Here is a 25,557-nt window from a genome sequence, read left to right on the forward strand (position 1 = left end):
TAATAGATGCTATGTCATGCCTTGGGACTACTTTCAACCCGTTCCCAGTCAGCTGGAAAAGGACAGAGGGAAATTTCTGTTCTATTTTTTCCCCTGCTCTCTCTTTCTTCCTTCCTGCCTCCTTTTAAAATCCATACTGCTGAGAACTTCTCCACAGAGTAATTCATAATCTATTAAAATAAGTGCTGCTGCTAAGCATAAACCCAAAGATGAATTAGCAAAACAGTAGAATAATACTGCGGAGCTGCAAGCTCTTTCCAGGCATGGGACTGTCTTGAACTGAATGTCTGTCTACCCCTCTTGAGATCAGCGCTCCAAAGCACCACAACATCTGCAGAACAAAACAACAGAATAAAGTCTGATTTTACTGGTCAAACGTTGTCCAACTTTAGTGCCTTTTCTGGTTTCAGACTGACCATGAAAGCAAGGAGTGCTGCTCACTCTTGATCATAGAGCAATAATAAAATCTGTGTAGAACGATACATGCGGTAATTAACAATTAACATATACTTCCTTTTACCTAAAGGTTTCCAAGTACTTTCTGAGCCTTGGGATACATCCCAGGGACCCATTAAACAAACAGCTCCTTTTAGATTGCTAAACACTGTCATCCTCTGGCTATACAAGAAGAAAAATCAAACCCATGAAACATTCACTTGTGTAAAGCAACAGGCCTCACCACTCACTCAACTTGAACCCCAGGCTCCACTCCTACTGCATTCAAGGAAACACTCTGCTATCTCGGTACTTTTTTGGTGTCTCGCTTTTTCTCTTCTAACACAGTCAAGGGCTGTGTAGCTTTAAATATATTTTGTCAGCGCAAAGCAATGAATAACAGCACATTCCCTGTGATGTTTGCAAAGTCTTTTTGGGCAGTGTTCTCGGTCATTCAACCTATCTCCCCAGTTATGAGCATTCTCAAGTGTTCTTAAATGAGCAGTTCTGATTTGGCCTCTAATTCAGTAGAGATGATGGAAAATATTCAAATGTCTTCATTGCAACGGTCTTCAAAATTGCATTTTATTAGAGCGCCCATGAATAAAACTGGGCAAAACAGGGGGAAGGGAGAAGGACGTTGGCAACACAAGATTTTGACTGTACTTACAGAAAAAAACCCTGAAGGTCTGCTTCCTAAAACATTGCTTTCTGTCTACAAAGTTGCATATCTCAAAAAAATTAATGTTTTTAGCTCCAAGCAGTGCTGCATTGCTCTAATGCAGCTGTAGTTTAAATTTCTCAGTCCCACACAGACCAGGGACTGACAGCTGCTCTGATGAACCCCCTCCTGTGATCTATGTATGAACTGAGGGATTGCTTTCAATGGAAAATGTGCACCCAAACTAATTTCAGATGGTTATATATACCCCATTTTTGCCTACAGAAAAGATTTTAAATTGCTATAAGCAATTTAAAAAGCCACCATTAGAGAGCAGACCAAGAAAATGATGTATGTTACATGGACTAAAATTCATAATAATGATCTTAATTCTACACAGGTTTCTTGCTTTTTGAAAACAGAAAAGACTCCCAAGATCTCACTTCAAAACTGTTTACAGCTGAGAGGTATTTACCATCCTTACGATTTCAATAATTATCGCTATTGAATTAATCTATTGATCTGTGACTTCTAGTGATGCCAAGTTTCCTTTTTGCCATGTTACAGCCAATGGAAATACAGTTTTTATATATGTGCATATATACAGTGTATATATATATACATATGAAGAGACTCAGGAGCAACTACTGAGAATGAGTAATTCTGTTTTTGCAATCATGTAAGGGAAGCCAAGCCAGTGTGCTGTGAGACAGAACTGCGGCATACAAAGCACTTCACTTGATAGGAGATTTACAGTTTGCAGTGAAATTAAAGCTATTAACATTAGCCTTTTAGCTACTCCATAAGCCCAGAAAGATGACAATAATACCTCAACTCTAACACAGCTCGGTAGATCTCAAGGAACTTTTTAAAGTCCTCCCAAATGCAGGGGATAACATACTCTTTCTCAGAGTCATAAAGTGGACAACTAGCACAAGAACGAACCCAGCTCCACCGCCTTCCACTCTAGCTCCTGCTCACTGGCCTGTACTGGTGCTGTCCTCCTTGTCATTGTCATTTTATCCCACATATACATGACTTCAACAGACTGACTTACGGAGAAAAGCCTCCGTAAAAGGCTTGCAGGCAAGGTACGCTAGACATGCATGTAGGGATACCAAGATGCTATGGTCACTTAAATACAGGCCATCCGTCTCATCTTTGCAGCTATGAAGTACGGATGTAAGTACTGTTCTGATCTAAGTAAGCTGTATGTTTCCTCACTTATTATGCTATTACTTAATTCTTTAACTCCTCTACAGAAGTACTTCACTGCTAAAGACATTTCAGTGCTAGCTTACACTGGCTATCTGTTAACTACAGCAATTTTACAGGTAGCCAAGTAAACACTTTCTACCCCAGATCACACTATTCCACTTGTTTCTCCAAATAAATCCAGTAAACATTAAAAGTACAGTTGTATATTCTACAGAAATAATTCTTGGCACATGAAAATATGTGAGCTGCCAAAATATTTTCCGATTTGTTCACTGCGGTAACAAAAGCATTCCCCTGAACTGGAACTGAAATGGTGCAAGACCCTGCTTTCCTGTAATTTGAAATGAAGGGAAGAGCTCATCAACACGTCTGCTCGAGAAACAGCGCATCTTTGATCCCCACTGGTAACTTATGCAGATTTAACTCCTAAAGTATGCAAATATTTATTTCCAAGTGTATTATCTTAGGTACTCAGATGCCAGCAACAGCCATAACGTCAGTACCACTAAATTGAAAGTGAACTATTTTCAGAGATGCTGGGAACAGACACCTTTAAAAACAAAGAAATAAATAAAAAGAACAAGCTGTTGGAAGGGCAACGGATGCAAATTCAAGATCTCCTGATTTTATTCCAAGCTTTTGCCAGTGACTTAAATGAACAATCACAGACAAGCCACTTCATGTTGTTTCTCAATACATTAATTAGGAATAACGACACTCATCTCACATACAGTTCCACAGCTGAAAGGTGCTATGTGGCAAAGATTTCACTTTTATTTAGTTTAAAAAAACCCAGCACCTGGAGATACAAACAATTTGCCAGAATTCTCCACATCAAAACAAACATCAACTCCCAAAGAATGCCAAAAGCAATAACAACAAGCTTTCTGTACACTGAGTGGCACTGTACAGATCAAAATTCATTTCCCATGAAGAGCTACGTATTTAGGGCTACGCTCTACTAAATCAGAAGGAAAAGCCCCCGAAAATATAGCAGTAAAAGTTTTTCCATGCCTAACTATCCAATCTGGAAGAATATATTCTAGACAAAAATAGAGACTTTCAAGTTGCCAACACTCAAAATTCTTGCTGAAGGCAACTTGCTTTCCATGCCGCTATGAGATGCAAAAGGAGGAGTCTCAGAAGCCCAAGTCACCAGAACACTCTTGTACTGGAGTAGAGAACACAACAGTTGATCCTTATCCACAAATAAAGTTTTCATCTTACAAACCAATTAGGACATCATAGCATTCATTCTCACGTAGATGAGATTCACTGTGGTGGCACTACTCATCAGTATGTTTACACAGGCCTTAATTTAGTATTCCCATCCAAAGCCTGGAAGAAGGAAGGATTCTGCTTTGGTTCTATACAATAGATGACAGGTACAAGAAGATGGCTTAACTTTTTACAGTGAACATACAACAGATGTCAAACTGCTTTTGCATTTGATCATATGTTTTAAAGACAGAGCAAAAATTATTTCATCATTGTCATAGTTTTGTTTCGTTTTGTATATTCCATTGTTGGAATACTGTATCTGTTGTAATTTAAGATAAGGACTATAAGAGCTATAGTTTAATTGGCTCAGCATAAAGAAAACTGCAGAGCCTGCATTTAAAATCACATCTTTCATTGAACAACAGTGCCTCTTTTTTAGCAATCAAAACTTTCATCAAGTATACATTGCGTCAAAGCTATGTTCGGAAAGCTTAAGCTTTGGTCTAACTAAAGAGCATAGCGTTATTTGCATCAGTTTCAAAAGAGCCAGCCAGGATGACATAACATTTCAGCTAAGGAAGGACAATCTCCTTAGAGGTACCAAACTATGCTGTAAGCTTCAAAGCTTTTCCAAGACAACAAAGCTGCAAAAGAACTCTGTCCTGCATCCAAGGAAATAAGCTTAAACATTTTGCGCATTCATTAGTAACTTGCTGAATTTTGAGATGACCACTCATCTTAGATGGATGAAGAGAAGCCGGAGCAGAGAGTTCAAAGCCTTTGTGTAAAATTTCACCACTGCCTGGCAGAGCCTGCAACAGAAACAGAGGTTCCTCTACTCTAAACCAGATTCTGCCCTGCATTAAGTGATGTTACCTTTGCTAAAAACCAACAGGAATTGCCCTTGCTCACTTTCTTAATTCAACCCTACCGATGACACAAATGGCTGTTGCTTTGAATAACTGATTCTATTAACAGCTATAATAGCTACCAGATCACAGGTGGCTTTACTGTCAGAAAGGCTTGACTCTCACTAAAACACACACCATATTGCAGGTGTGTAAAATTATATGGAAACATAAAAGATAAAATGAGTATGTTATTAAAATGTTTCACAGACATCATGTAAAAAGCCATTGTTTAATCTTAAAAGTCATCATCTTTGATAATTTTAAGAACTCTTTAACATACCTCTCTTGAAACAATATAATTACATATAATTATACCTGCAAACTGGGATTTTTGGCAGAGAGCACTATCAACCTCTGGAATTCACTGCTGCAGTGAGTATCGTGGTTATGTAATTTCTAGACATGTGAATAAATGAAGAAAAGTTACTAGACAGAAAGGAAATAAAGTAACCTATTTGATGCTAGATTTGATCACTAAAATGATCTGAGGTTTTCAGGCGATTCATAACTGAAGCAGATCCTCTTGTAGAAAGTATATCCTGTACTGAAATCAGCAGCTCATCTAGTGCCATCCAACTGCACCACACCATACCCATCTGTGGCGGTAAAAGGTGTCTCAGAGGACTCACGCGTTAGTGCAAGCCTGATGTGTTCAGTCCTCCATCCTACAGTTGCTTACAGGTGTTCAGTCTTTACAGTATGGCACTAGAACAGCCCCGCAGAAATTACCTTATTCAGTGGGAATTAATCAAATTACAGCAAGGCCCAGTGACCCCCTCTTCCTGATGCAAACACTGCCACTAAACTGAAAAATAACAGGTTCCAAAGAAGCAAGACTACCCAGTGAAGGAGCCTTGTTGTTGCGTATGTATAATTGGATCTGGTAAAAGAATCAATCAACAGGATCTGATCCTCTGATGCAAGGAAATGGAAAACCTGAAATTGAAAAAAAAAAACCAACCCCCAATACGCACTGCTCTGACCCTGCAGTTCATTTAACAGGTATAATAACGTGGGCCTCGCAGCAATGAAACTAATTGGAAGCAAATATTTGTAAAATGCATAGAGGCCAGTTAATGATTTTGTAATGGCTTGACATAAAAAGTGGCATCTGCCCCATGTTGTCTTGGTGGTAACAGGACCCTGGTTAGTATCTGCTGTCCTGATGCTCCAGTGACACATCTTTTCACTATGCAGAGCCTGTAGTTCTCATTGGGTTTTGGTTCGTTGCTGTTGTCGCTTTCTTTAAGTGACAGAAAGCAGAGATCTTTCTTCAGCCATATTTCTTAGCCTTAAATTTTTCCGTGAGTTACAATGAGCTGCTCTCTTGATTAAACACACTCACTTTCACTCCGTCATTTTCAGTATTATCACCAAGAAGAAACACATAAAAGCCTCACTGTAAATGAGCAAAGCTAATGAAAAAGAGCCATGTGAGGCTTCTAAACCATCTCACCATTTCAGATTTCACTATAACCTATAGCTCGTGCACACCACCTCCCTTAGGGAAAAAGAGCTGCAACATAAATGGATCTGTAAATTACCTATGTCCAATGCAGGTAATTAGGAATGGTCAGGATGAAGAAAGCTGGAATGATCTCCAGGAAAAACAGAAAAGGTATTGAGAGGAGCAATTTGTGCCTGAAATTTAAATTTTCAAGGCTCAATTCTCATTGCAGCCTGGCCTGACGCACAGCTTCCTGACACCAGCAGATAGAGACGGTCTGATTTCAGTGGGCTTTGGATCAGGCTCCGACGCCGAAACACCGTTTACCCCAGTGTGCGTTAGAGAGCTCTATGCTTCCTCATAACTGAATATTCATTAAAAGAAAACAGCAAACAAACACAAAAAGAAGAATATAATGACACAGTACATGACTCGACAATAAATCACCATCGATTTCACTAAGCCGTCTTGAACCTGTTTACATGATGGAGAGCAAGCCTGAAAGGAAGCCATGCACAGACTGCAACATCGTATGCAAACTGCCACAAAAGGCTTGGCAAATCAAGTGCAGTTACCTGGCTAAGCTAATTATTCTCCTCTTTCAGATGATTCAAAGTAGATTTATTAATTGTACAGGAAAAAAACCTACTATGGCCTTCCATATTTCCTTTTATTAAGTTTTAATTCATCCTCCCTTAATTATTAGGAGCTACTACTCTGCAATGTCCTGGATGAATGCTAATAATTAAAGTCCAGGTATTTGTTCTAAACTAAATCTGACCTCAGCTCTTGTGGGGGGTGGTGGTTTTTTTTTCCTTCTCTTTTGAATAAGGGAAATTGAGGAGACACATTTGTTTATGACATCAACAGAATAGCTGGTTCTTAACAAGACAAATATTATACCAAGTTAATTTGAAGGTAGTATACATAATGCAGCATATCAATTTTGTATGACATATGGGCTTGTGCCTGCATAATAACAACTTAAAAACAACATTGTGTTGCCAGTGACAATTACTACGCTGTAAACCATTTCAGTGGGGCACACATTAATTTAATTCATTGCAGCAGGCAGGTTGGCACGCACCGAGAAAAATCACTGCAAAATGACGAATGCTTTACATTTTACAACATAAGTACTTCCTTCAGGACTACAACCCCCTGTCGTGACAGAAGCACCTTCTGGCATTACTCCAATTTATTAAGCCAGCCCCACTCCTGCAAACATACATTACAATCATCGTCAACTCCGTTTTACTCTGTCCCTCATATGGATGCAACAGCAGGGAAAGCATCCAGGAGCTTTCGTCCAAAAATCGTGAAGAGTACTATGAAATATAAACCCAGAAGCACTTCTCTCCTTTTCTCCTACAGCCAAGAAGTTACCTATAAAAAAGCCCTGAAAATTCACGACTCAAGAAACATTTCACGTGACATTGTGGGCAGCATGCTCAGCTAGGGATCTCAAAAGAGCTGGATTCATTTTAGTTTGACAGATATATGCTTTAATCCCATCAAATGGTTGTGTCAATTCTCCCAGTGATGCTAATATAATAATGGAGAATTCCATTCATTTTAGTGGAGCTAAAGCCTGTATTGGAGTGTATATATATATATATATATATATATGGATCTGTAATACTGCTCGTTCTTCAAGGTTAGATCCTGCAAGACTGCCCAGCCATTCCACTGCTGATCTTGAAAAGCACTGAGAACACATACTTAATTTATATAGGGAGTTTCAGGGGTGCCTATGTACAGAATATGAACATAGCATGACTGTATTTTCCTGCACTAATTTAATCTAATTAGCACGCATGAAAGAAGAATATATACAGTTCTGAAGACCAATATGCTGATAGCACCAAGAGGTTCTCAAGAATGAATGCACAATTTGTATTTCTGGTTTTAGCATTGGACCATCGAGCTGGCAAGTGTCTTCAAGCTGCTGCAGAAGGGGAGGTAAGAAACCATCAAAATTAGTCTGTTCATTTAACAATTCCACTCTTAAACTTCCTTTCTCGTTGCTCTCTCCATGTGAAATTGTCTCACACAGGAAGGGACTGTATCACATCCAAACTATTTTTCAAATATACTGCGGAGACATTTCACAGTGTAAGGGCCCTTGCTTAGTGTTTGAAAGCAATGAGAAATCCCCCCCAAAAATCCCAAGTCACAGGGTCTTAAGCCAAAACACCTTGGGGCAGGGAGGGGAAGAAAAAAAAAAAAAGGAAAGTCAAATTATCCAGTGTTAAAAATCAGTTGTAAATGCAGAGAAACTTTCTACCTGCTCTATACAAGCTACTGTCTTTCTCGTACTTTCTATCGACTACTTTAAGCCATTTTATCTGTGCTAGCATCAGTTGTTGCTAACCATAGTAATCTCCTTTTACATAAAAATAAAAAGGCTTCATGAGATTATGTAAAGTCAACTAAGAATAGAAATGAATGTAAATACCAAGGAATATATCGGCTGCTAACATTCACAAGAAGATGTAATCTTTGGGAAGCAACCACGTTTAGATGTCTTTAGCAGGCATTCACCCATTTGCATAAGAACTACAACATCTTGAACCGATCTGTTTAGACAGACTGGAAGATGGGATTTCAAGAGAGGCTGGTGCAGCAACAACAGCTTTCTAAAGGATACGGTCAGTAGTATCGAATCAGGACAGCTTAACCACGTCGAATGAAATCTCTCATTTTTGGCACTACAGCAAAATTGAGACCTGGTCTTTCTGTTTGTTTGTTAGGGGAGGAAAAGGTAAGTTATTCAAGTGAGTTTCAGGTTTTACCAGTTTTCGTGCTTTTCTAAGAGAGCGCTTTCTGTCTTTTTTTTTTTTTTTTGGCAGTGGGGCATGTTTGCTTTTTAATTCTCTTCCATCCATCATCGTAATTTCACTTTTTCACAGAATGAACAGCCTGAAGCAGACACTGAAGATGACTCTAATCCTGACCCTAATCACACAGAACCCTGATTGCACAAAAAAGCTTTGCAGAAATTAGCTTCCAGTTCTAATGAACCAGGTTAAACAGAGAGAGTGTTTACATGCAGGAGAACCAAGCTTACTCCAATTACTGCCGCTGCCTCAATGCGAGGTTGGGCTGCCCATTCTCTTTTGGTTGCAATACCCAGAGGTCTAATTTACATCTTTGTGATACCTTGTCTCATAGCTGCTGCTGGACATGGCTAGTAACTTGCAAAGAAAATTGAAGTGAAAGCAGTCAGAGGTTTAGGTGGTTTGGCTCTTCAATGCTTGGGAGTTCACGGATTTCAACTCAGCATTCTGGGCATTCTAGAAGACTGAAAAGGTAAATTTTCATGTTCCTCTGAAATTGCCCATATTTCTGCTCATCTATTACAATGTTTTGCAACTTTTCTGTAAAAACAGCTTACGTAAAAAAGATGCCACAACTGACATACCCTTCCACCACCCTCAAAAACTTCAAAAACCAAGCAGTGAATACCTGTATCTGACAAACGGTTTGCTTTAAGGAAAGGAATGATTAGCACCAAGACTAGATCATGTGAACAGGGCACATGAATGCTTCCTTGCGACACATTATAATGAAACTTGCAATGAAATTGTTCACAATACTTTTTTTCTCTCTAAATCCTGTGTTGCAGAGTACACGAACTTCTCTGCAGCTTCCATAATAATATTTCTTAGCATGCAGAGGTCACATGCTTTTTTCTGCGACAAAAGATCTCAAATATTGGCCATTACAAAGCAAGGTATAAAACAGAAGAGGGGAAAAGCAACGCAGTAGATTAAGCAAAATACAGCTAAGTGCTTCTTTGAACAGAATGTGCATAAGCACTTTCTTGAATGATGGCCTTAGCTCAGAATCTCATTAAATCAGATGAAACTGCTGAAAGGACTTACCTGGCTTTAGCTCCTGAAAGTCATTGTAAAAAACATTTTAGGCACTTAGGAGCCTATGTCTTGTCAATTTATGGCTCCTGTGATCACTGAGTCATATCTGCAAGTCGACTGAGCCTTGGCACCACTCTGCAGCAACAGGTTCCTGCCCTCACCAGAAAGCTACCTGAACGCAGTGCATCTCCTCAGCCACTGATGCTCGTGAACTGAAACATTCAGGGACAACACAGTGATCTCCAGCCACATTAATATGCCATGTAGCAAGCTGACAGCTGATGAGCTGACGTTCAGGCACTCCTTCCCCAGGGAAGATAAGAGGGCTGCTGCTGGACTGCTGAGGCTCACTTCTGCTACTACAGATCGGAAACCAGAGCCTCTCAAATATGAGACCGGCTTCAAAGGCACGTAGAGCTACTTGATGCAACACGAGCCCGATCAGGACTGTGCTGAGCCTGAGCCTCTTGAGTGCCAGGCTCTATCAGTGTGGTCATATTGGTCCCAGACCTACGCCAGGCACCTTCCCTTGGCACTGCGTTATGCCGCATGGCTGACCAACTGTTCAGACACATCTCAGGATGCATTATCATACTGAGCTGCACTGAACAATACGGATTGCTAGAAAACATAAGCAGGTCTGTAAGCAGTTAATCTATGTTAGAAATTAATTTTATACCTATCTTGTTTAGCACTAGATACTTCAGTGTTTACAAACTTGGCCGGAAGTCACAACTGAAAATATTATCTTCCCCCCCCACCAAATCCCTTTCTGCCCATACTGAATATAAAAAATAATGTTGTAAATGTCAATGCTAACCCAGTATCTAACACCTGTGTATAGTATTATTCTGACACTGAAACACAGAGGAGAATAAAATTTAAAATAGATTTCAAGTCACCATGATTAAGAAAGTTGTGACAGTACCCTCTTTGAACATGGAGTAAGACACAGTCCATTTTTAATTCATTCTACTAGTTACAAACAATACAGATGCTTCAGAACAGTGAATTACATTCTCTCTCACACTCTGAGCACAGCAATAAGAATGAACAATGAGATGTGACTATGATGGAAAGCCAGCCTTTGCATCTACATTTCAACCGAGTAGTCTTTCTGCATACCCTCCCTCACTTACACCATTGCAAACTGCAAGAACTACAATGCTATCTGCAAAGTAATTAATCTTCTTACTTCTCTCAGTCTCTCATCTACCAAACTATTATGAAAAATTCTTGTGTATCCTGTTTCTGTAGTAAGATACTACTCCTGAATTATCTGCACATTGAGCATTAATGATGAGATGCCTTGTACCTCTGTAGGATAAGATGCCTCCAAGTTTAAAGTTTCTAATGATTTCCTTTGTGAAATAAATCTGTACGCCTAACAAAAACACTCCTCCATCCCCGACAGACTGCCTCTGTATCATCATGCGCAATACAGATGACAGACCTGTGTTCGCAGAAAAGCGGGGTTATACCCTTAGGCTTTGTAGTTCTGTAGCCATGCAAGAGAGGGTTATACGCTGCCAACAGCAGCAAGGCTTCCCCCTTCCCATGTATAGCCCTACCTGCTGAAGTAAATATACTTCGTTAGTATAAATACTGTAAATATGTTAAAGGCACTGCCATTTTCCCGCTGCCAAAAGGCAGCAGGTGGATCCACCCATGAACGGATCCAGCATTTAAACTGGGGAAGCTAATACCCCGCAGAGTTACAGTTTCGTGCTGGAGACTGAGGCAAGGAACACGACGAGGAAAACTTGGCTTGGAAAGAAGTGTTCCGAGAGAGCGCTCTCATCTTACCAAAAGTAGCACTAGATGTAAAAAATCACAGGACTCCAGGAGCTGACCTATGCCACAGTATTAGCAATAAGCATGCATTACTCATCTTACCCATCAGCAAGAAGATATTCTGGGAGGCAGGCTGGATCCTTGGGAGCCATTATCTACCTCATGGAACAGCAATGCTATTTGGCTGACTTGGGACCTCCTCTTCTTTCTTTCTTGGTTTTGATCCACAGCCAGGGATCAAGCCTTGCAAAAGAGAAACTCGGCTATTGTAGTTTCCAATTACTCTCCCCTCCCCTTTTCAAATCATCCTTGCTAATTACTGTGAGTGGACAAAACAAATGCTGTTTGCCAGATGAAACAACATGGTAATCAGCAAGTGTGCCAAACAGATATACCTCAATTAAAACAAAAAAACAAACAAAACCCAACCAAAAAACAACACCATTGAGATGAATATCCATTTTGCCATATCTGGAGTTGATTCATGGTCCTTCAGTGATTTTACCAGGAAACTGAAATAAATATAGCTGAAATTTGCATATGTCTATATTACACATTTATATTAGTGGGGCTTCCAAGTCTTTTATTAAGAAAGCACAGATAATGACTGAAAGCAAATGCTAATTTTATCTGGTGGCTCGCTCTCCATTCAACTTCACTGATCAGACAGACAAATTAAGAAAGATAGTGTGCTTACCCAGAAGCCATTTGTTAGACATCTTCAAAAATCGATGCTTGACACAATCGAGTATCTTTTTGCAACAGAATTTTATTTGTCATGTTGGGCTGAAAGCGTCAGTTAATAATTCACTCCACAGTTCCATAAACCTCCATTGCTATCTCTCACACAACCTTGCAGTTTCACAGGCCGTTGTTAAGAGTAGCTTAAAATAGCCTGTTATCAGTCCTGACCCTCACTGTTGTAACTCAAACAGATGCACTATCTGTGATCATTCCGACAAGGAAACAAAATAAACAACCCAGTAACTTTGAAAAGGACATATACACACTGAATACATACACATATAATGGCTACCCACTCAAGAGCTCATACCGTAAGGAATGGAAAGGTCAAATCAGCAACACAGATTGCTGTCCCAACCTTATTATGAACCAGGGATGGGACAGAGTAACTCAGTTCCCATTCAGATTTGGATTTCCCGTTTTCCCAAGTTCTTGGATGCTTGCATGTATGCATCTGGTTTGAATGACAGAGTTCAGAACAGTCAAGCTGCAGGTCAGTGTAGGTTGGAATTAGTATAATTTCAGTATACTGGTAAATATTCAAAGTAGCGAGGCTTAGTGACCTACGATGTACCCCACAGAAATCTCAAAAACACAGAATAAAAATATTAAGTAGGCAAACTAGTTCGGAAATGGCACCTCCTTTGAATCAAATACACTGTTCTTAATACTGCAGTGTCAAGAGACTTCCCATCTTCAGCCACAAATACATCATATCTGAATTAGTTCAGCTTCCTGATTTTCAAGCTCATGAAAGACTGCATCAGCTCTACGTGTCAGCCTGAACTTCACTGCTCTATAAAGACTACAACTTATACACATCTTAAGTCTTCAGTCCAACAAGTAATACTTTTTGTCTGGTAACAGAAAACCACACACATAGAGACAGAATTCCTTCTCTCAGCCACGACACGCAGTTGCAGGGCTACACACACGCCCCGGGCCCTTCACACACAAGCTAAATCCAGTTACTTCTCTCCTGCTGTAGGCACTCCATATTGAGGTTAGATTACAACATGTAAGCACTTCATCTGCGAGCATCTCGGACAAATACTCTTTGACACCCCGATGGACAGCTCAGGCTTTTATCCAATAAAAAACTCCCAGAAGATCTATACCTATTACAGTTATTTATTGCCTTAAGTCTTTACAAGGTCAGTCTAAGGGTGAACAGATGCCAACAAGAGCGGGGTCACTCTGTTGACCCCGGAGGTGAAAAACTTCAGAGCACAGGGACTTGCTGTGAAAGTTTCTGGATCAAACTTCACTTCTCCCGGTCTGTTGTTGTTGTACGTGTTCAGTTCATTTCGTTTCTGCAGTAGTGATAGAACCTGCAATTGCTACTTGTTTTGACAGCACAGCAAACTCTCCATAGACTCCCATTATCTCTCTTCCACTTAGCACGTCTTGATAATGTAATGTTGGCTCCACAGGTTGTGCATTCAATGGGCAAGCAATTGCAGAAACAATTCCACATGCTACTCTAGGAAATGGGGAATTATTGGTATAGGAAATCCAAAACAGAAACACAACCGTGGGGCAGTGCACAGCAGTCATTTATAAATGCAGAGGGTAGGATGCTGCTAACACAATTTAACTTTTAACACAATAGGAGTTCCTCAAATACCTGACTTTGATGGATTCTATACAAGCATGCGAACACACCTGTAGATTTGACTGCGTGATGCCAGCAAGGAGGCTATTTTGGTGCTACGTTGTTTACAGTCTAAAGGAACAAAACCTGGCAGAGTGAAGAAACACTGAGAAAACAGACAAGCTAACCCAAATTCATTATCTCACTATCGTACTCTTCCTTTAAAATGCAGGGTACGCGGACAGATGGGAGTTAGGAGCAAAATCCATATGCTTTCTTGAAAAAGTCTTACAGAAAGCTCTCCGAACTGTATTTGTGGAATTAATCAGATGAGTGGCAAACATTACAGACTTGTAACGTGCATAAGCAGTGTTGCTATAGCTAACACTGAATTGTTCCGTTACAAAGTCTGATGTTACGAGTTTAATATTCCTAGCTGAGGGAAAAAACCACTTTGGACTGAATGCATTGGGAAGCGTACTGAAAAAGTACCTATCTAGATTCAAACTTTGTGGCACTAACACAAAATACATTTACTACTGAGCTAAAAATCGATAGGGCAAGAAACAGGGGGAAATGCATTCCTGACCTATGTAAAAACTAAACTAAACATCTATTCATTCCCATTAGTTTGTAAGAATATCATTAAAAATTCTCAACACTGTAAGCAATCTGCAGGCAGCACAAACAAGCCTGGGCAGAGAATTAATTATAATTGTCAGCCACACTTCAAAAAAAGATGTATCTCTAGTTTTAAAGCTTTGCAAATCTGTAAACAATCAGATATTCTCAAAGAAGGGAATGTTAATAGCATAATTCTGAGAACTACTAGAGAACATGTTACTACAATTAAGACAGAAATTAAAAAAGAATAGGTTGCGAAACTTTTTCCCACTGTAATTGAGATGTTGTTACTCAAGGGCATCTAAAAAATATCTCTCTAGCTCCAGTGTAAGCTCTTAGGCATAAGTTAATGGTGGGTGAACCACAGAAGGTGTGTCTGGTCCTGCACTTAGCAATATAAATGCCTGCCTGTTCTACACTACTTGAGCCCCAGGCGAGGTATGGCTCCCCATTTTTTGTTTTTAAAGTGTAAAGGAAATCAACTCCAGTAGCTTATTTTCACACACATCTTTATCTGTTGTAAACTATCTACCTGGGTCTGGAATAATGGTATCACAGCAGTTTCTTGTTACTGTTGACTCATTTTCTCTTCCGTTGCCTAAAGCAGGTTGCAGCCAGAGGTGTTTCTGAAGGGAAATAACACACTATTTCTGCAGTCAGGAAATGATCAGAAAATTAGCTCTAGGAAAGCGTGGAGGAAAGTACTACCAATCTGTCAACAGACTATATTTAATCTTCATGTATTATAATAAAATCTTTATTACAGAAAAGACCTTTTATCTTAGCAATCAACAATTCTTTATATTGATCACTGCAGTGATTCATAAATGAGCTCTATCATAGGAGAACTGTAGCTGTAATTTCATGGTGCTGCCTATTGGAAGAGACTTCAGCAAAACTCTGATCTTCTGCTGCAAACACAGCACTGTTTATGGAACTTGTATGACAAATGAAAGACTTAGTAAAGAATACAGAGAAAAGCTTTGTGCTGAACTCCCTCTCATTATATAAAAGCTTTTAATGTATTACCAGTTTTAAACAAATCTGCCGAGGGGATATTGTCTCTGCATAACAGTAATGGATTTAGATTACACCATCATCAGGAATCTCTGTTTTTGTGACGGAGTACAGGCTAAAGGCTTAATGCTTAAAAACGGGGTTGGCCTCACCGTTTTATGAGGCTTGAACATAATTAAGCATCCTCCCACTTACTGTGAAACTCATGACTTAAAACACACATAATATACTCCTAGGTACTTCTTTGTCTTATACACGCATATATATAAAACCCATTACATGTCTGTATGTACATTACAATGAAAATCTAAACTGAAAGGATAGCAAGCAAATACGTAGTTGCTCATATCACATATTTGAGTACTTGGATACAAGAGGACTCTCCATTTTCCCAGTTGTTAACTAACTGCTAATAACAGCATTAAAGTAATAGTACAGTAGTGTCCCTAGGATCTGCTAGGCCAAAAAGATTCCCCATAGGACAAGCTATATAGTTATATAAAAGTGTTTCAAATGTTAGTGAAGAGCCTGATATGATACAACAGCATAATCAGGGAGGAAAAATAAAGTTCAAAGCTAAAAAAACCCCAACCCTTCCTCCTCATTCAAGCAAGAGTTAGAGCCCTGTTTGCATCGTGCCATAGGGGCATAAGTTTGAGGCTGTCCCAGCACAGAGGGATTTTAAAAAATGAGGCAGAATGAGTAAGACCAGACATTTGCCTGTACAGCATACAATTAAATGAAGAGTGAAGAACAGGTGTGGCATGCTAGTTAAATTGCTTTGCTGGTTCAATTGAATTAATGTCATTATTCCTGGCCACCTAGTATATCAGCTCTGTAATTAAGCAAATACTCTCCCCTGATTAAAAAAAAGTTATTGTAACTAAAGGTTTGAAAGAAAGATAACTATAGTTGACAACGACATTGTCAGGTGGTTCTAAGTCTGTACTTCAACTCTGAGTAGACATTATTCCTAGTATCCCAGTCCATAACTGGGCCACGCTTTCCCCAAAAGAGTATTTATCTATCAGGAGTCGCAATTTAGATTCCTAGGTTAAAAGTGGATGCCTTGTATATCTGCAAAGGTTAAAATTTCCCTCCCGTTACCAGGGGAAGGCTTTGTAACCATCTTTTCCTTCAAGCATCATCAGATTTAGCCTAAAAACCAGAGTTTAGCAGACTGTACTGCAGCACATAGTATTTTTATTTATATTGTATTAGAATATTTTAAAAAGTAACACGGTCAAAACGAGCAGAAACCATTTTAATCTTCATCCCTTTTATGCTGGAGTACTTTGATCACTTTAAGGGGATTCAAAATAAAGGTCTGAAAGCCATATGGGACAACACAAACATTAATCTAGTTTGCCTTCCATGCCCTCCTCACTCCCTCCCGCAGTCTGCCCACTGGCCGCACTTGATTTGTCGTGTTAAAAATGACTCGGAGCTGAGGTCAAACAGTGTGCAGAATGTAACTGTTTCACTCATTTAACATTCCCATGGATTACCCAAATGGTGAGATTAGAGCGGTGCAGGCAGCTGGAAACCTCACCCCCCTTCCTCTCCCCCTGCTTCCATCCGCTGTGTGGGAGGAGGGAAGATATGTACAGAAATACTCATCAGCACACTTTTGGGGGGTGTGGGTCCTAATTTGGCTGTGGTTAAACTTTAGTCTGCAGTCTTATCTCCTTTCGAAGAGACAAGAAATAACTGACTGGATCCTCAGGTGCAAGAAGTCAGAACTGGCTTGAAAAAGATCTCTGGGCTCCATCTAGGGTTAACAAGTGAAATATTTCAGTTAGAGAGGAGACTAAACTGGATTATCTAAACATTCCTTCTGGCTTTAAAAAAATACATATAGAAACCTGTGAGAGACAGCTGATTATCTGGTTCAGTATCCTAAGCCTGAACACTGGGCTACTAAGAAACAATTTCAAAACACCAGCTTATAAAAGAAAAATACAACAGTATATAAAGGGTTTCTATTTATTTTTACCACTGCCACACAAATTCTGTCCTTATGTATGCTATACATTACCGCTTGCTCTCTATCCTGTGGACAATTGCATGGCAGCAAAATTAAGTTCCACAGGTTTAGGTAAGAACAGAATTCACTGTGCGCCCAGCCTGATGCAGTCTCTTTCATTTCTATCACTGGCATGATCAGATTCTACTGAATTTTAGCGAATCTTTCTTTAAACAAAAAAAAAAATCCTTTACGCATATCCGTCTAGTATTTCAAGTTTTTAGGAAGCTGGTGTTTTATTATCGCCCTGTTGGTTCTGTCCTACGTGGAATGAGTACAAAATGCTGGCAAACCAAAAAGGAGCATGCATTTTACATCCCTGCTGCACAGGGGTAGGCAGCCACGCGAAGTACAAGAAAACCCCAGGACAACACGCAGGAAAACCCACTCAAATCTCTAGCTCTCCACAGAAAACAGATGACAGTACACAGTGTCATCTGTCCGGTAAGGTAAGACACCGTGGCAACACATATCTGACACAGATGCAAACAGTTACCAGCAAGAATTCTAGCACTGAGGGAGAAAGGAAAGAGCATAATTCCACTAGACAAAGATACAGACTTCCTTAAATTAAAATATAAAGCACAAGCAGGCTTCCAGAATTTCCTTATTAGCTTTGAAAAACTACTGTGTATTAAAAAGTCCACAGAATGTATCTCATTTTTTCAGCCCAGCAAAGAAACCGACACTCTGCCATTTGTTCATTTACAGCAAATACTAACATGGAACACAATTTTCTGCCTGACACAATCATTTTAATTTTTACCAAGACGAATGTTTTGAACGGCAAAGAATAATTAAATCATTTTCTATTCCAAAAGAAGCCTCACAGTCTCATTGTGTGTTTTCACCGTTTTGTAAATCATCTAATGATTTTCTGCTAGTTTAAATATTACGTCCCCATACCAAACTGATTAGCTAACGTGAAATATACCCGGCAGAGGGACTTTCAGGAGGCACCAAGTTCCTAAATCATCCAAAGATTTCCCGCTACTGTGACTGTTACTCGCCCTATGAAACAGGTTAGGGTAATGCATAGTCAGCAGGGCCAAATTCCTGTCTGTGATGTTTCTTGTTCATTTCAAAACAAATAATCTGCTACAAAAAGAGAGAAATTTCACCTTGAAGCTCAAATTTTCAAATTAACTCTTCAGTCACCAAAAAGAAAAATACCTCTCGGTTTGCTCAAGATACTCTCTGTCTCTTGAAAACAAAAGCTACCAATCAGCTACGATACACATTTGGTTAGGAGGTACAGAAAAGTCTGTCTGTAGACATAAACTGATACTTTAAAGTGTAATTCTAATCTGATATACAAGGGTCACAAACCAGCAAAGAGTCATTCTCACTTTTAAAAATGGCTTAGGTGAGCAATGAGCAGCTATTTTCTTTGTAAAGAACATGGTCTAGATTTCACTTCAAGTGCAGCGTGTGAGAATAATTTTACCTAAGCAATTTACAGATCAGGCCTCTTATTCTTTGTTTTGCTCAAAACTGGGGGAGTAACGGACTCACCTCAAACATAAAAAACCTGACAGAAAAGCACGGGATGCCTTGTGCATTGCATGAACCTGTAAAAAGTTAGGTCCTCTAAGTGGACAGGGACATCTACTACCACTGAAATCTAAACATGCCTAGTGACAAACCTGCCTCAAGCCTCCCCAGCGTTTGTCTAGAAGTTCTGACCGAGAGATTTTTAAGAAATGTTGAGCACATTTTCATATAAAACGAAGCTAAACTGTTCACCCCCAGGAATATTAGAAAAATGTACACATTTTTTTCCCCACCTTTAAAAATACTGCCCTCACTAAGCGACTCTGATCTCTCGGCTACTTTGCAGCCATGAAACACTAGCTAGGTGACCAGTTTTTTCCAGTTGTCAGTAACATTAGAGAACCAGGCTATCGGAAGGAATTCCTTTTATTCTGCTGGATCTTAGAAGCAAGTTAAGTTGGGCTGCTTCCCAGGCATCTGTGCAGCAAACACATCCCGGATCAGGAGGCTTGCTTGCTGCTACTGTAATTCTGGAATGGGCTCAGGCCGTTAACAGATAGGGGATGATTGTTAGGCTTGTGGACTCAAGCCACAACGTTTTGCTGGAAACAACTCTGGTGACGGCTAATGCATTAATGCTCAGAGATGCAACTGAACAGCCCAGTTTAGTGCATCATGCCTGCCACGATGACATGAACACCATCCCATCAATAATGCATATTCATTTCTGGCACTCTCATGTTCCTATTTTCAGACTCCAATTCTGCATCTTATTCTGTACAGTCTGACCTGTGTGCCCTCACAAAGGGATAGTTAAATTCACAGTTCTGAAGCTTTAGTGTAGAGTTTTGTATGATAGCACACCAGAGACCATCGGTGTGATTCAGTAAAAGACAAAGCTCTCAAATTCATACAGAGTAGCTAACTTGGCATCCTAATGAAGTACTGCTCTGTTTTGCAAATGTGAAAACCCGATAAACTAAATGAATTTCTCAAGGTCACAGAAGGAGTCGATAGCAATTTCAAACAGAACCCAGCTGACTGACACCTTAATGACAGATTGACCATTAATTTGCACTCCGACTCGCTCACAGCAGCGTGAAGGCGGGCTGAGGCTTCAAAGTCAAATGATTACATTTTAATTTCACTTTGCACTGGTAGAAACAGGGACAAAGGTACGGGACACCAGCTAATCCAGTCTCTAAAGAGTAAACTCCACGGAAGCGCAGCTGCTTCATAATCAGGGTGGATATGCCTTCTCCTTGAATCACAAATGCCTACCTAGCTATCTTAGTTCTGCTGGGCTGCATCCGTTCAGTAAGAGAGCTAATTCTCTTCTGCACCGCACATCAGTGTTCAGATAACCACGATAGTGATGGGAGTAGCAGAAAACCAGACCAGAACAATGAACACAGTTGTCACGCTGCAGGAATGGGAGTGGAGAAAGTAGATTCATACTTTGAATTCCAAAATAAGTTAATTTCTATCAGAAACTAGAGAGCAGTACCAGAGATTCCTTTAATATCAATTTAAAGATTTCTTTTTCTTGCTGTAATGAATCTGGAATTCAAGTTTGCTCAACGATAAAAATTTGAATTTTAAAAGCATGGGGCTAATATACATACTGAATTTTTAAACTGTTGGTTTTTTTTGGGGGGGGAGGGGAGGGGGAAGTATGACAAGTTAACAACGCTTGCAAATTATATTAAAGTCTTACTGAAAAGAAAGGAGGACTTGCTTGCATTTACATGCAGCAAAACTGTAACCTTTTCTGCCCACACACCTCCAAAAGCATCATTACTCTATTCTGCTGTTAAAATGACAAAAAAATAACCCTCCGCCCCAAGAGATAATGCAATTTATTAGTATTTCAGTGCTGAATGCACTTGTCAAATATTTAATCATCCGATTCTTTACATTAAAAACTGTGCAGAGGGAGTCTGCCACTGGGGAATAGTAACAATCCACAGAAGTGGGAATATTTTTGGAGGATACTTATCAGGAAGAAATGGAGATATCAGTAGGAAAGATGGTACTGCTGCTATTGTATGCTGAGGAAAACATTAGAGGTGGCTGGGGAATAGAGTATGTGAGAACAGCAGGGCTCATCCATGCCTTGATTTGCTAAATGCACACTTGAGAAAACCGGTTAGAAAAGATTTGCACACCATGATCTAGGTATGCCTTTGCATACAGAAATAAGAGATTTCTTTTAAAGGGGCATGGAAGCAACAATCCGTTTGGCAATGCTGCCCCCTTAAAGTCTGCTGGTTGAAGAGATTCCAGGAAAGTCATGATCTTTGTTAAATGAGGGAGACAAAGTCGGAAACTCAAGCTGATCAGGGGCCTGTTGGAAAAGCTCCAGACCTGCACTGAAGAAAAGGGTAAGGTGATGGAGGCTGTAACTGAAGAGACAGAACAACAGGATAGAAGGCAAAAGTCTCAGTCCTGCTCCTAGATTTTCCTTTGGCTCCCTAATCGCAACAGCATGAGCTGACAGAATGGAACAGAATTGAGTATAACTCAGAATTGAACAGAGCTGACACAACTTCTGTAACTTCGCATCATCATCTGTCTCTTCTTTCCTACCTAATTCTTCCGTTACCTTTTTTCTCATTGCTTCTCCCCAGCCCACCAGCTGCCTCTTTTCACAGCTTGACCATTCCTACTTTCCCTACAACATTAACAATGTAAATCATGAGCACACAGAAAATCTAAGTGATAAAATAACTGCTCACTCAGGAACAATACAAAATCCTGACAACTGACCTTTCTATCAAACTCGATCCATCTGCGCTGTAAAGAATTTCAAGTCTACTTTGTATGAGGAACTTAGCTGGTTTACATCTGCAGAGGTTTAGGTCTACTCTTAATATATAATCTTATGAATAATCTGCTTGCTGTTTTGCCTCGCTGTGTAACTTTCAATAATCAAAATTTTGGAGTGAAGTCTTTCTTCAGTTAGAAGCTAGTCAAATTTGTTTACAACAGTCATTTCACGTGAGTCTAGCTCAGCACTTACAACACCTGCACTACTTATTTAGCAGTTACATTTCATCAGTGTCTTAGCCTCCATTTGCACATCAGGATCTACAGATATTATATGGACAGATCAGAAAGCTGATTCCTCGACCCAGAATAGCTATATTCAAGATACAAGACATAAGTCAAGAGGTAAAAAAACAGACCAGAGAATATACGAAAACACATACCATCCAGTATTAGAGCTGCCCCCAGAAGATGGAAGTTCCCTTCCAGGGAAATTCTGCTGTTTCAAATTTAATTTTCCTCTAACAGAGGAACAAGAAAACACCTGCTACTTTGGGCAAAAAAGATCTGAACTTGTTTCAGCCCTTGCAGACAAAAGGTTTTCAATGTTTCTAAGAACGAGTAACACAAAAACTAAGAACACCACCACATATTTCAGTTTTATATATGTAACACCCTGATATTCGCAGATCACATGTGAATCTAAGCAATTTATACTGATTCATCTGCAGCCTGCATCAAAGTAAACTATGAACAAAACTGTGTTTCTCCTAAAGGTCTTTACATTCCAGCACATGTCCGCACTGTATGGCTAATTATAAGTCATATAAATTATAAATCCCTGCTGAATGGCAAGTGTCATAACTATGACACAGGTAAGGATATATCTGGAATTCATAGAAAAATACATGCATTATTTGCTTCACAGTACATGTTAAGAATTCATGAGGACAAGAAAATAATACTCTACACCTCATCTCATTCACTAGTATTCCAAGAAGCAACCATAGCTCTCTATGTTCTCACTATAATGAACTGAGAGAGGAACCACAATGGCATTTTGACAATATACTACCAATCACCTAAAGAAGCTTGCTACCTCGTGTCAAAAAATCCCCCACCTCCTTAATTTGATTTGTAAGGCCATTCAATGAGAGAGGCATCATTTTGACTGATCATATGGAAATGGGAAGCAGAGAGAACTCCAAGAAAGAGAAGCCTCAAGTTTGAGACTCCAGGCAGAAATGCCTCTTAGGAACACAGTGCTGCTTTCACTAGTGCTTTGACACCAAAAAATGAGGACTAACACCACTAGCTTCTAATCCCCCTCTTCCTGCCTTTTAGGTTAGCTACCAGGAGGCAGACTCAGTTTTTGACCACCGCCTGCTCAGTCACACGTGACTGAAATAAAACCTCCAGCCAACAGTGTGAGAACGTACCCTGTGCTAGAACACCTCATTGCTATGGAAAATGTATCAATTAATATCACTGAGACTTAATCCTCATTGACTAAACCTACATCTGTTGGAATTCCGGCAACGCTTCAAACAACAGGACTATGGTATTTCTGGTATCAGCAATATTCACAGCAGCAACAGCAGTGAAATCCCAGAGCAAAAAAGCTACACAGTCACAGCGCTCACTATCTTTTCAAACCATCAGTTTCTGATAGTCACATGGGTGTCAAGTTTCCTTTAATTAGAGACGTATGATCCAAATCAGCTTGACTGTGACGACTCACACATTACTAACGCGGCACATGACCCCTAAATATACCATACCTTCTAGCAAAGAGATTGAGTCATTCTGCCCACTCCGAAGACATTCTTAGCAATGTGCACCAGGAGCATCAAGACTCAACTACTCTTTCAAAACAATCTTATTTTATCTGGTAGTTTAACAGTAAGTTCTAGAGTCCCTCACTAAAATGTAGCTCCTTGCTGCCAAATGCAGTACACATGGACTACCACATACAATTCATCTCCTTAAAGATCTGAGCGATTAAACAGCCACAGGCTTAGAATGAAAATGGACAGAAGAGGAATAAATAAAAGCAAGGCATGTAGTCTACATATGTAAAGTGTCCTAGGCAGTAAAATAATAATATTAATATGAAATTAACCTGAGTCATTTTGTTATGATGACTACAGTATAACTTATCAGTGTACGGGGGAGGGAGGAAAGGTAATGAAAACTGACAATAAAGGCATAGATAATTCTGAGGTATCATGGTTTTGAGCTATGTTACTGGCATTTACTGCGCCAAAAAGGCTATTAAAACTCACCTGGCGAATTACAGGATGCCATTCCAAGCATGACCCTCAAGCGCCCTTTGTGCAGGAGTGCACAGGAGTAAAAGATACAAACAACAACACTTGGTGATAATTAATTTCAACCTCATTTGCCTCATGCCAGCCCATCAAATCCTCCCTCAGAACAGAACTTCTTTCAAACAGTTACGAAGAAGGTGTCACTGAGGTAATATATGGTTCAGCCATAACACACAATTAGCTGCACTTCAAGCCACGGGGATGAAAACAGTGCTTGGTGCAAGCACTCGATCACAAATCATAAAGTAACTTAATTCACACATCTACTGATTAGCTGACAGAAGAATCACTTCACTGAGTGATTTCACCTCCAGCAATTATGTAAGTTCCCACTGCTGTTGGGAAAGACAAGACAAGACAACAAAACTAAACCTTGGCAGTCTCAGAATCCAGTCCAGCCACCATGAAGTCAGTGCCAGGCTGCCTTAAATCCTCGATTCTCCTTTTGCAAACTCAAATAGTGGAAATGTAACTTTGGTCACTTCACCGGACGTTGAAACAGGAGCCCTCTGGAGAAAGGAAATACATTATGTTAACCAGTTAAGTAGCTGCACATTTTGAGTGCTGGACAGTGTGTGCTAAGCCGGGAGCTTAAGGTTTGCTGCACAAGACAGCTTAGTTTTAGAATTCAAACCGCTGCTATGCTAAGTGCTCTTTGGATACGAAATCTTCATTTGAGACTACAGGTAAATCATATTAGCTGCTCCTTGCAGCACTCAATTGCATTTTTAATGTGCAGAAGAAGGCAGCAGTTATCTTCTGGTGACTTTTAGTTTTGTTTAGACTTACAATTCTGCCTGGCAATTGTGAATACCAATTCTTGGATTTCAAAAGTAGGCACCTTCAGCACAAGGGAGATAAGTAACACAATTACACAGCAAGTCAATGATCAAAGCCCTGATTCCGTTTTACAATTCTAGTCACTGGACTGCTTTAGCTCCCTCAGCAATGCTCTCAGATCAAAAAAGCCTTGCCTTGACAAAGGCCCACGTGTTCAGTGATGCAGTTTCTATAAATAGTGAGACGTGAACCATGGTGGTCGGCACAGGTGACAGAATATTGACTCTTGTGGTTTTACAGTAGTTGTAACTACAGCAAGAGCTGTTACAGATATCCATACAGGCTAACAGGATGGCACCTGCCTGAAGCCACTTACCATAAATCTCAGTCATTCCTCCAATACAAAAGAAAATCAGTGGCCACCATTCAGAGGGTACTGGCACAGTCCAACACAAAAATCCTGTCTTATACGCGTGCTGTAAAATACCTGTAATTGAAAAGATCATCTACTTCAATGACCCACGACATGCTCCTACCCCCTCCCACGAACGTCTCTTTACCGAGGCAGACGAGAATACTACGTTACGTAGTACTGTAGAGCATATGCCGTAGCT

The 25,557-nt window shown here is 39.9% G+C and overlaps 1 protein-coding gene across 1 annotated transcript in view; it reads right to left on the reverse strand.

The window, feature by feature from the left end:
* Positions 1-25,557, reverse strand: part of LRRTM4 (leucine rich repeat transmembrane neuronal 4) — a 221,796-nt gene that overhangs the window by 73,123 nt on the left and 123,116 nt on the right. Inside the window, exon 3 of the mRNA XM_059831391.1 lies at positions 4,246-4,347. Within this exon, the coding sequence (XP_059687374.1) occupies positions 4,246-4,347 (102 nt within the window). The remainder of the gene's footprint in view (positions 1-4,245; positions 4,348-25,557) is intronic.

Source organism: Gavia stellata, chromosome 31 (assembly GCF_030936135.1).
Source record: "Gavia stellata isolate bGavSte3 chromosome 31, bGavSte3.hap2, whole genome shotgun sequence".
Lineage (NCBI taxonomy): Eukaryota > Metazoa > Chordata > Aves > Gaviiformes > Gaviidae > Gavia > Gavia stellata.